The 12577-nt window shown below is 36.0% G+C and overlaps 1 protein-coding gene across 4 annotated transcripts in view; it reads left to right on the forward strand.

Moving 5' to 3' along the window:
- The window catches only part of si:ch211-250g4.3 (nuclear anchorage protein 1), a 49326-nt gene extending 37308 nt beyond the window's left edge, over window positions 1–12018 (forward strand). For 3 of the 4 annotated variants that reach the window (XM_067494133.1, XM_067494131.1, XM_067494130.1), the window contains one exon: window positions 1–12018. This exon is cut by the window's left edge and continues 25051 nt beyond it. In XM_067494133.1, coding sequence (XP_067350234.1) covers window positions 1–11375 — 11375 coding nt within the window. In that variant the 3' untranslated portion in view covers window positions 11376–12018. The other variant, XM_067494132.1, reaches the window with a different exon arrangement.
- Window positions 12019–12577: the final 559 nt, after the last annotated feature.

Genomic DNA, 12577 nt, shown 5'->3' on the forward strand with positions numbered 1-12577 from the left:
ACACCAAAAAACAAGAGGTTGAAGATGCTTTCAAAAACATGAAAGAAGAAAGAGATCATCTCAATCAGATGAAGTCTGATATTGACAGAGAAAGAGCCGTGCTTTTGAATGAACGGGATTTGTTAAAAGCAGAAAAGTCTGATCTGAAAATTAAAGATGATCAACTGCTTGAAAGGGAGAAGTTCTTAGAGATTCTGAGAGTAAACATTCAACGGCTGAACGAAAAGATAATTAACAACATGAATAACAAATTTACCACACTCGAACAACACAATGAAGGTGTGGTGACTCTTGTCAATGATTTGGAACAAAAGCAAAAATCTCTGGATGACCAGAAGGAAGATATCTGTTCTTATTCTGAGATTCTACAGATTGAAAAGAAAGGCTTGACACATATGCTAAAAATGATCATCCATAAAGACGCAATCCAAAACCAACTGGAACAACAACTTTTGATGGAAAAGCAAGATCTTGAAACGCTAAAAGAAGAACTGAAGGAAGACATTGACAATTTGAAAAGAGAGAAACATGTAATTACTAAAGAGAAACTGGACTTAGAGGAGATGACATCAAACATCCAGGAGCAAATGCATAGCTTAGAAGTTGACCTAAGAGAGAAAATGAGCAAGCTAGAAATCACAATGTCTGACCTACAGATGATAAAAGACCACGCAGACCTTTTGATAAGTGAGATTAAAAGTGACAAAGCTAACATTCTAGCTTTGACCCTTCCGGTTCAGACAGCTAGAAGCAAACTTCTTAACCTCATGAACACGATGATCTTAAAGCAAGAAGAACAACACCTCAAAGAAGGTGACATAAAAAGACAAACCCAAGATCTACAATCAAGTCAACAAACCCTAATGGCAGAAAGAGACAAATTGGAACTTTTGAGAAAGGATCTCAACAAAAAGAAACAAGAGGTTGAACATGCCATGATGAACATCACAGTAGAAAGTGATCAACTTAGTCAAGTGAAATCTGACATTGACCGAGTAAGAGTCATGCTTTTGAATGAACAAGATGGGTTGGAAGCAGAAAGGTGTGATCTGAAAGTGAAGGAAGATCAACTGATAGAAAGAGAAAAGTTCCTTGAGATTCTGATAATAAAACTCCAATGTCTGAATAAAAGGATGACTGACAACATAAATAACAAATTTCCCACACTGGATCAGCACAATGAAGGTGTGGTGACTCTGGTCAATGATTTGGAACAAAAGCATAAATCTCTGGATGACCACAAGGAATATATCACTTTTTATTCGGATCTGCTACAGGAGGAAAAGGAAGGCTTGATACATATGCTAAAAATAATCATCCATAAAGAAGAAATCCAAAACCAACTGGAACAACAACTTTTGGTAGAAAAGCAAGATCTTGAAAAACTAAAAAAAGGACTGAAGGAAGACATTTGCAACTTGGAAAGACAGAAAAATGTCATTAACAAAGAGAAAGTGGACTTTGAGCAGATTACATCGAACATCCAGGACCAAATGCAAAGCCTAGAGAAAGACCTAAGAGAAGAAATGGACAAGCTGAAAATCACAAAGTCTGACATACACGTGACAAAAGAACACTTAGACCTCCTGTTGACTGAGATTAAGAGTGAGAAAAGTAACATTCAAGGTCTGACTCCTCACATTCATACAGCTAAATGTAAACTTGTGAATGTCATGAACATGATTGTCTTAACACAAGAGAAACAACAGCTTAAACAGGATGATATCAATAGACAAACCCAAGAGCTACAATCAAGTCAACAAACCTCAATGACAGAAAGAGAAGAACTGCAACTTTTGAGGAGGGATCTCAACACCAAAAAACAAGAGGTTGAAGATGCTTTGAAAAACATCAAAGAGGAAAGAGAACATCTCAGACAGATGAAGTCTGATATTGACCTAGAAAGAGATGTACTTTTGAATGAACAGGATGTATTAAAAGTTGAAAGGTCTGATCTAAAAATGAAAGAAGATCAACTGCTGGAAAGGGAGAAGTTCCTAGAGATTCTAAGGGTAAAATTTCAACAGCTGACTGAAAAGATAATTGACAACACAAATAACAAATTTACCACACTGGAACAACAGAGTGAAGGTGTTGTGACTCTGGTCAATGATTTGGAACAAAAGCAAAAATCTCTGGATGACCAGAAGAAACATATCCGTTCTTATTCTGAGATTCTACAGATTGAAAAGAAAGGCTTGACACATATGCTAAAAATGATCATCCATAAAGATGCAATCCAAAACCAACTAGAACAACAACTTTTGATGGAAAAGGAAGATCTTGAAACGCTGAAAGAAGAACTGAAGGAAGACATTGGCAATTTGAAAAGAGAGAAACATGTAATTACTAAAGAGAAACTGGACTTTGAGGAGATGACATCGAACATCCAGGAGCAAATGCATAGCTTAGAAGTTGATCTAAGAGAGAAAATGAGCAAGCTGGAAATCTCAAAGTCTGACCTACAGATGATAAAAGACCACTCAGACCTTTTGGTAAGTGAGATTAAGAGTGAGAAGACTAACATTCTAGGTCTGAGCCTTCCGGTTCAGACAGCTAGAAGCAAATTTCTTAACCTCATGAACATGATGATCTTAAAACAAGAAGAACAACACCTCAAAGAAGGTGACATAAAAAGACAAACCCAAGATCTACAATCAAGTCAACAAACCCTAATGGCAGAAAGTGACAAATTGGAACTTTTGACAAACGATCTCAACAAAAAGAAACAAGAGGTTGAACATGCCATGATGAACATCACAGTTAAAAGTGATCAACTTAGTCAGATGAAATCTGACATTGACCGACTAAGAGTCATGCTTTTGAATGAAAAAGATGGGTTGGTAGCAGAAAGGTGTGATCTGAAAGTGAAGGAAGATCAACTGATAGAGAGAGAAAAGGTCCTGGAGATTCTGATAATAAAACTCCAATGTCTGAATAAAAGGATGACTGACAACATAAATAACACATCTATCATACTGGAAAAACGGAGTAAAAATGTCATGACTCTGGTCAATGATTTGGAACAAAAGCATAAATTTCTGGATGACCAGAAGGAAGATATCACTTTTTATTCAAATCTGCTAGAGGAGAAAAAGGAAGGCTTGATACATATGCTGAAAATGATTATCCACAAAGAGGAAGATCTTGAAACACTAAAAAATGGGCTGAAGGAAGACATTGGCAACTTGGAAAGACAAAAAAATGTCATTCACAAAGAGAAAGTGGACTTTGAGCAGATTACATCGAACATCCAGGACCAAATGCAAAGCCTAGAGAAAGACCTAAGAGAAAAAATGGACAAGCTGAAAATCACAAAGTCTGACCTACACATGACAAAAGAACACGTAGACCTCCTGTTGACTGAGATTAACAGTGAGAAAAGTAACATTCAAGGTCTGACTCCTCACATTCATACAGCTAAATGTAAACTTGTGAATGTCATGAACATGATTGTCTTAACACAAGAGGAACAACAGCTTAAACAGGATGATATCAATAGACAAACCCTAGAGCGACAATTAGATCAACAAACCTCAATGAAAGAAAGAGAAGAACTGCAACTTTTGAGGAAGGATCTCAACACCAAAAAACAAGAGGTTGAAGATGCTTTTAAAAACATGAAAGAAGAAAGAGATCATCTCAGACAGATGAAGTCTGATATTGACAGAGAAAGAGCCGTACTATTGAATGAACAGGATGTGTTAAAAGCAGAAAGGTCTGATCTGAAAATTAAATACGATCAACTTCTGGAAAGGGAGAAGTTCTTAGAGATTCTGAGAATAAAATTTCAACGGCTGAACGAAAAGATAATTAACAACATGAATAACAAATTTACCACACTCGAACAACTCAATGATGGTGTGGTGACACTGGTCAATGATTTGGAACAAAAGCATAAATCTCTGGATGACCAGAATGAAGATATTTGTTCTTATTCTGAGATTCTAAAGATTGAAAAGAAAGGCTTGACACATATGCTAAGAGTATTAATCGATAAAGAAGCAATCCAAAACCAACTTGGACAACAACTTTTGTTAGAAAAGCAAGATGTTGAAACACTGAAAGAAGGACTAAAGGAAGACACTGGGAATTTGAAAAGAGAGAAACATGTAATCAATAAAGAAAAACTAGACTTTGAGGAGATGACTTCGAGTATCCACAAGCAAATGCATAGCTTAGAGGAAGACCTTAGAGAGGAAATGGACAAGCTTGAAATCACATTGTCTGACCTACAAATGATAAAAGACAACGTAGACCTTTTGTTAACTGAGGTTAGGAATGAAAAAACCAACATACAAGGTCTAACCTCTCAGGTTGAGACAGCTAGACATACATTTGTGAATATATGGAACATGATTGTCCTAAAACAACAAGAACAACAGCTGAAAGAGGATGGCATCAACAGACAAACCCAAGAGCTACAATCAAGTCAACAAACTTTAATGACAGAAAGAGAAGAACTTAAACTGTTGAGGAGGAATTTTGGCAACCAAAAAGAAGAAGTTGAAGATGCTATGAAGAATATCAAAGTGGAAAGAGATCAACTCAGACAGATGAAGTCTGATATTGACCTAGAAAGAGATGTACTTTTGAATGAACAGCATGTATTAAAAGTAGAAAGGTCTGATCTAAAAATGAAAGAAGAACAACTGCTGGAAAGGGAGAAGTTCCTAGAGATTCTAAGGGTAAAATTTCAACGGCTGAACGAAAAGATAATTAACAACATGAATAACAAATTTACCACACTTGAACAACACAATGAACGTGTGGTGACTCTGGTCAATTATTTGGAACAAAAGCATAAATCTCTGGAGGATCAGAAGGAAGATATTTGTTCTTATTCTGAGATTCTACAGATTGAAAAGAAAGGCTTGACACATGTGTTAAAAATGATCATCCATAAAGACGCAATCCAAAACCAACTAGAACAACAACTTTTGATGGAAATGGAAGATCTTGAAATGCTGAAAGAAGAACTGAAGGAAGACATTGGCAATTTGAAAAGAGAAAAACATGTAATTACTAAAGACAAACTGGACTTTGAGGAGATGACATCGAACACCCAGGAGCAAATGCATAGCTTAGAAGTTGACCTTAGAGAGAAAATGACCAAGCTGGAAATAACAAAGTCTGACCTACAGATGATAAAAGACCACGCAGACCTTTTGGTAAGTGAGATTAAGAGTGAGAAGACTAACATTCTAGCTTTGACCCTTCCGGTTCAGACAGCTAGAAGCAAACTTCTTAACCTCATGAACATGATGATCTTAAAACAAGAAGAACAACACCTCAAAGAAGGTGACATAAAAAGACAAACCCAAGATCTACAATCAAGTCAACAAACCCTAATGGCAGAAAGAGACAAATTGGAACTTTTGAGAAAGGATCTCAACAAAAAGAAACAAGAGGTTGAACATGCCATGATGAACATCACAGTAGAAAGTGATCAACTTAGTCAGGTGAAATCTGACATTGACCGAGTAAGAGTCATGCTTTTGAATGAACAAGATGGGTTGGAAGCAGAAAGGTGTGATCTGAAAGTGAAGGAAGATCAACTGATAGAAAGAGAAAAGTTCCTTGAGATTCTGATAATAAAACTCCAATGTCTGAATAAAAGGATGAATGACAACATAAATAACACATCTATCATACTGGAAAAACAGAGTAAAGGTGTCATGACTCTGGTAAATGATTTGGAACAAAAGCATAAATTTCTGGATGACCAGAAGGAATATATCACTTTTTATTCAAATCTGCTACAGGAGGAGAAGGAAGGCTTGACACATATGCTAAAAATGATCATCCATAAAGAGGAAATCCAAAACCAATTGGAACATCATTTTTTGGTAGAAAAGCAAGATCTTGAAACACTAAAACATGGGCTGAAGGAAGACATTGGCAATTTGGAAAGAAAGAAAAATGTCATTAACAAAGAGAAAATAGACTTTGAGCAGATGTCATCGAACATTCAGGACCGAATGCAAAGCTTAGAGAAAGACCTAAGAGAAGAAATGGACAATCTGAAAATCACAAAGTCTGACCTACACATGACAAAAGAACATGTAGACCTTCTGCTGACTGAGATTAAGAGTGAGAAAACTAACATTCCAGGTCTGACTCTTCAAATTCATACAGCTAAAAGTAAACTTGTGAATGTCATGAACATGATTGTCTTAACACAAGAGGAACAAAAGCTTAAACAAGATGATATCAATAGACAAACCCTAGAGCTACAATTAAGTCAACAAACCTCAATGACAGAAAGAGAAGAACTGCAACTTTTGAGGAGGGATCTCAACACCAAAAAACAAGAGGTTGAAGATGCTTTGAAAAACATCAAAGAAGAAAGAGATCATCTCAGACAGATGAAGTCTGATATTGACAGAGAAAGAGCCGTGCTTTTAAATGAACGGGATTTGTTAAAAGAAGAAAGGTCTGATCTGAAAATTAAAGACGATCAACTGCTGGAAAGGGAGAAGTTCTTAGAGATTCTGAGAGTAAAATTTCAACGGCTGAACAAAAAGATAATTTACAACATGAATAACAAATTTACCACACTCGAACAACACAATGAAGATGTGGTGACACTGGTCAATGATTTGGAACAAAAGCAAAAATCTCTGGATGACCAGAACGAATATATTTGTACTTATTCGGAGATTCTAAAGATTGAAAAGAAAGGCTTGACACATATGCTAAGAATATTAATCGATAAAGAAGCAATCCAAACCCAACTTAGACAACAACTTTTGTTAGAAAAGCAAGATGTTGAAACACTGAAAGAAGGACTAAAGGAAGACACTGGGAATTTGAAAAGAGAGAAACATGTAATCAATAAAGAAAAACTAGCCTTTGAGGAGATGACTTCGAGTATCCACAAGCAAATGCATAGCTTAGAGGAAAACCTTAGAGAGGAAATGGACAAATTGGAAATCACAATGTCTAACCTAAAAATGATAAAAGACAACGTAGACCTTTTGATAAGTGAGGTTAGGAGTGAAAAAACCAACATACAAGGTGTAACCTCTCAGGTTGAGACTACTAGACATACATTTGTGAATGTATGGAACACAATTGTCCTAAAACAACAAGAACAACAGCTGAAAGAGGATGACATCAACAGACAAACCCAAGAGCTACAATCAAGTCAACAAACTTTAATGACAGAAAGAGAAGAACTTAAACTGTTAAGGAGGAATTTGAGCAACAAAAAAGAAGAAGTTGAAGATGCTATGAAGAATATCAAAGTGGAAAGAGATCAACTCAGACATATGAAGTCTGATATTGACCTAGAAAGAGATGTACTTTTAAATGAAAAGGATGTATTAAAACTAGAAAGGTTTGATCTAAAAATGAAAGAAGAACAACTGCTGGAAAGGGAGAAGTTCCTAGACATTCTAAGGGTAAAATTTCAACGGCTGAATGAAAAGATAATTGACAACATGAATAACAAATTTACCACACTTGAACAACACAATGAAGGTGTGGTGACTCTGGTCAATGATTTGGAACAAAAGCATAAATCTCTGGAGGATCAAAAGGAAGATATCTGTTCTTATTCTGAGATTCTACAGATTGAAAAGAAAGGCTTGACACATATGTTAAAAATGATCATCCATAAAGACGCAATCCAAAACCAACTAGAACAACAACTATTGATGGAAAAGCAAGATCTTGAAACACTGAAAGAAGAACTGAAGGAAGACATTGGCAATTTGAAAAGAGAGAAACATGTAATTACTAAAGTGAAACTGGACTTTGAGGAGATGACATCGAACATCCAGGAGCAAATGCATAGCTTAGAAGTTGACCTAAGAGAGAAAATGACCAAGCTGGAAATCACAAAGTCTGACCTACAGATGATAAAAGACCACGCAGACCTTTTGGTAAGTGAGATTAAGAGTGAGAAGACTAACATTCTAGGTCTGAGCCTTCCGGTTCAGACAGCTAGAAGCAAACTTCTTAACCTCATGAACATGATGATCTTAAAACAAGAAGAACAACACCTCAAAGAAGGTGACATAAAAAGACAAACCCAAGATCTACAATCAAGTCAACAAACCCTAATAGCAGAAAGTGACAAATTGGAACTTTTGAGAAAGGATCTCAACAAAAAGAAACAAGAGGTTGAACATGCCATGATGAATATCACAGTAGAAAGTGATCAACTTAGTCAGATGAAATCTGACATTGACCGAGTAAGAGTCATGCTTTTGAATGAAAAAGATGGGTTGGAATCAGAAAGGTGTGATCTGAAAGTGAAGGAAGATCAACTGATAGAGAGAGAAAAGTTCCTGGAGATTCTGATAATTAAACTCCAATGTTTGAATAAAAGGATGACTGACAACATAAATAACACATCTATCATACTGGAAAAACAGAGTAAAGGTGTCATGACTCTGGTCAATGATTTGGAACAAAAGCATAAACTTCTGGATGACCAGAAGGAAGATATCACTTTTTATTCAAATCTGCTACAGGAGGAAAAGGAAGGCTTGACACATATGCTAAAAATGATCATCCATAAAGAGGAAATCCAAAACCAACTGGAACATCGTTTTTTGGTAGAAAAGCAAGATCTTGAAACACTAAAACATGGGCTGAAGGAAGACATTGGCAATTTGGAAAGAAAGAAAAATGTCATTAACAAAGAGAAAATGGACTTTGACCACATGACATCGAACATCCAGAACCAAATGCAAAGCTTAGAGAAAGACCTAAGAGAAGAAATGGACAAACTGAAAATCACAAAGTCTGACCTACACATGACAAAAGAACATGTAGACCTTTTGTTGACTGAGATTAAGAGTGAGAAAACTAACATTCCAGGTCTGACTCTTCAAATTCATACAGCTAAAAGTAAACTTGTGAATGTCATGAACATGATTGTCTTAACACAAGAGGAACAAAAGCTTAAACAAGATGATATCAATAGACAAACCCTAGAGCTACAATTAAGTCAACAAACCTCAATGACAGAAACAGAAGAACTGCAACTTTTGAGGAGGGATCTCAACACCAAAAAACAAGAGGTTGAAGATGCTTTGAAAAACATCAAAGAGGAAAGAGATCTTCTGAGTCAGATGAAGTCTGACATTGACAGAGAAAGAGCCGTTCTTTTGAATGAACAGGATGTGTTAAAAGCGGAAAGGTCTGATCTGAAAATTAAATACGATCAACTGCTGGAAAGGGAGAAGTTCTTAGAGATTCTGAGAGTAAAATTTCAACGGCTGAACGAAACGATAATTGACAACATGAATAACAAATTTATCATACTGGAACAACACAATGAAGGTGTTGGGGCTCTGGTTAGTGATTTGGAACAAAAGCATAAATGTCTGGATGACCAGAAGGAAGGTATCTGTTTTTGTTCTGAGATGCTACAGAATGGAAAGGAAGGCTTGACACATATGCTAAGAATGATCATCCATAAAGAAGCAATCCAAAACCAATTGGAACAACAACTTTTGTTGGAAAGGCAAGATCTTGAAACACTGAAAGAAAAACTGAAGGAATGCACTTGCAGATTGGAAACAGAGAAACATGTCATTAACAGACATAAAAATCTTTTTAACAAAGAGAAACTGGACTTTGACCACATGACATCGAACATCCAGGACCAAATGCAAAGCTTAGAGAAAGACCTAAGAGAAGAAATGGACAATCTGAAAATCACAAAGTCTGACCTACAAATGACAAAAGAACACGTAGACCTTCTGTTGACTGAGATTGAGGGTGAGAAAACTAACATTCAAGGTCTCACTCTTGACATTCATACAGCTAAATGTAAACTTGTGAATGTCCTGGACATGATTGTCTTAACACAAGAAAAACAACAGCTCAAACAGGATGATATCAATAGACAAACCCAAGAGCTACAATCAAATCTTCAATATTTAATGACAGAAAGAGAAGAACTGGAGCTTTTGAGGAGGGATCTCAACAACAAGAAAGAACATCTTGAAGTTGCTATGAAGAAAATTGAAATAGAAACAGAACAATTCAGTCAGATGAAGTCTTACATTGACGAAGGGAGAGACATGCTTTTGAATGAGCAGAATGTGCTAAAAGAAGAAAGGTCTCTTCTGAAAATGAAACAAGATCAACTGCTGAAAAGGGAGAATATCCTAGAGAAACTAAAAGTAAAATTTCAACGGCTGAATCAAAGGATGATTGACAACATGCATAACAAATTTAACATACTTGAACAACAAAGTGAAGGTGTACAGAGTCTGGGCACTGTTTTGGAACAAAAGCATAAATCTCTGAAAGACCAGAAGAGATATATCACTTCTTATTCTGAGATGCTACAGAATAAAATGGAAGACTTTACATGTATGCTAAGAATGATTATCCATAAAGAAGAAATCCAAAACCAACTGGAACAACAACTTTTGTTAGAAAAGGAAGATCTTGAAACACTGAAAGAACAACTGAAGGAAGACACTGGCTATTTGGAAAGAGAGAAATGTTTAATTAACAAAAAGAAAATGGACTTCAAGCAAATTACATCGAACATCCAGGATCAAATGCATAGCTTAGAGGAAGAGCTAAGAGAAGAAATAGACAAGCTGAAAATTACAAAGTCTGATCTACAAATGACAAAAGACCATGTAGACCCTCTATTAAATGAGTTGAATATTGAGAAAACCAGCATTCAAGGTCTGAATCTTAAGGTTTATACAGCTAGACATAAACTTGCGAATATTAAAAATATGATTGTCTTAAACCTAAAACATTTTGACTGGGAGGAGAATATTTTTCAGTCAAATATCAAATTTGGAGATCAGAGGAAGATGTCCAAAAGTTTGCGAATGATCTGGATGGACATGGTAATGGTACGAAGAGAGATTAATCAGATGAAGAGCAAGGGGCATGATATGAGAAACAAACTGGAGAAAAGACTTAAGATTATCAATCAGTTTGTCAGAAGAACATGGATGCAGAAAGAAAAGCAACAATTAGGGAAGACAAAGACGATACAGAGACTGCATATGGACACATCTACATCTCACCAGGAGAGTCACCTGAAAACACTTGATGAAAAATGCAAAGAGCTCCAAAAACTTAAAGATTACATGCTCCTTGAGATTGAGACACTCCAGATCAAAGACAACATCTCTAAGATACTGACAACTAAAGAAAAAGCTATTCAAACTTTATCATTTGATACATCCACAGATTGGGATGAAACTATGCAGATAACACCGCAAATTTCTACCAAAACATATCATAGGCAGATGAAGACAGAAGAAACTAAAGCACCTCAAGAAACAAGCACTGGACTCCTCCATCGGCTCTGGCATTACTGCTGTCGTTGCTGCTGCTTATGCTGTACCCGCTGTAAGCAAGTGTGCTCAGAGGAGACCTGAAAATGTTCTGTCTGATGACAGGTTTCTTACTAACAGGTAGCGCTTCAATTAAGTTAGAATTTTCTTGAAAACTCAAAATGTCAATGTACATTTGGAGTGGAAATGCGTGTATTCTATGGATCATAAATGTTTTGCCTTTAGTGGCTATTACATCAGATTTTTTTTGCATATGCGAATATCTTCTTTTCCTTGCTTAAAAATATAATAATTGATGGTGTACTTAGACTGTTTTAAGATTGATCCCTTAATCTTCTGTTTGCAATTCCTTGTATAAATGCCAAGTTGCTCTATATGGGCAGGCCAGTCTTTTTAATCACAGCTTTGCTTCCACTGATGTACAGATGGGCAGTGACAGACACAATTTTGAAGTGTTTTGTCTGTTGAAGTAGAAAGGTAGTATTAAAATAGTCTATTAAGCCTAATGTATTACACATAAACGGATTTTAAATTTATTTTGTGTTGGTGTTTTGATATTTTTAAATAATCTTAATATATAATACAAAGTATACTAATATATTACGTGATAAATAAAATACTTGTGGAAGTTTTGGAAAGCTAGCTCTAATTTTATGTATTGAAGTTCAAGTGTTAAGTGTTCTATTTTAACAAATGTTCCTTTTATCAAATAAAGTTACACATCATAAAAAAATGTATATCAGGCCATTTATTTACTCGTATCACAAGATGTTATTAACATTATCTATATAAATAATTGTCACAATGTAATTATAGCACAATATCTTAATTACTGTAACATACACAATTCAATTCAATATTATATTATATAGCACCAATATATATACCAAAGTCCATTCAAGGCTATACACATATGTAAAGAAAACCCAACAAATCCCCCATGAACAAGCCTATAGGCAACATTGGATAGGAAAAACTCCCTTTATCAGAAGAAACCTCCAGCAGAACCAGGCTCAGGGTGGGCGACCATCTGCCTTAACCTATTGCGGTGAGTGGAGAGAGGAAAGAAAAGAGCAACAAGCAGCAACAAAAAAACACTGGACAGGTTCGTAGGACCAGTAGCTGCATACTGGAAACACACAGTAAGCTGGGCACACCTGCAGAAAGAGACAGAGAGATGGAGACAGAGAGGGAGTAGCACGACTATAGGAGAGAAAGACAAAGTTAATATCATTCAGTGGTGGCATATAAATGCGGGGTGAGACGAGAGAAGGAAAGGAGTTCAG

The sequence above is a fragment of the Channa argus genome, chromosome 24 (genome assembly GCF_033026475.1).
Source record: "Channa argus isolate prfri chromosome 24, Channa argus male v1.0, whole genome shotgun sequence".
Taxonomy (NCBI): Eukaryota; Metazoa; Chordata; class Actinopteri; order Anabantiformes; family Channidae; genus Channa; species Channa argus.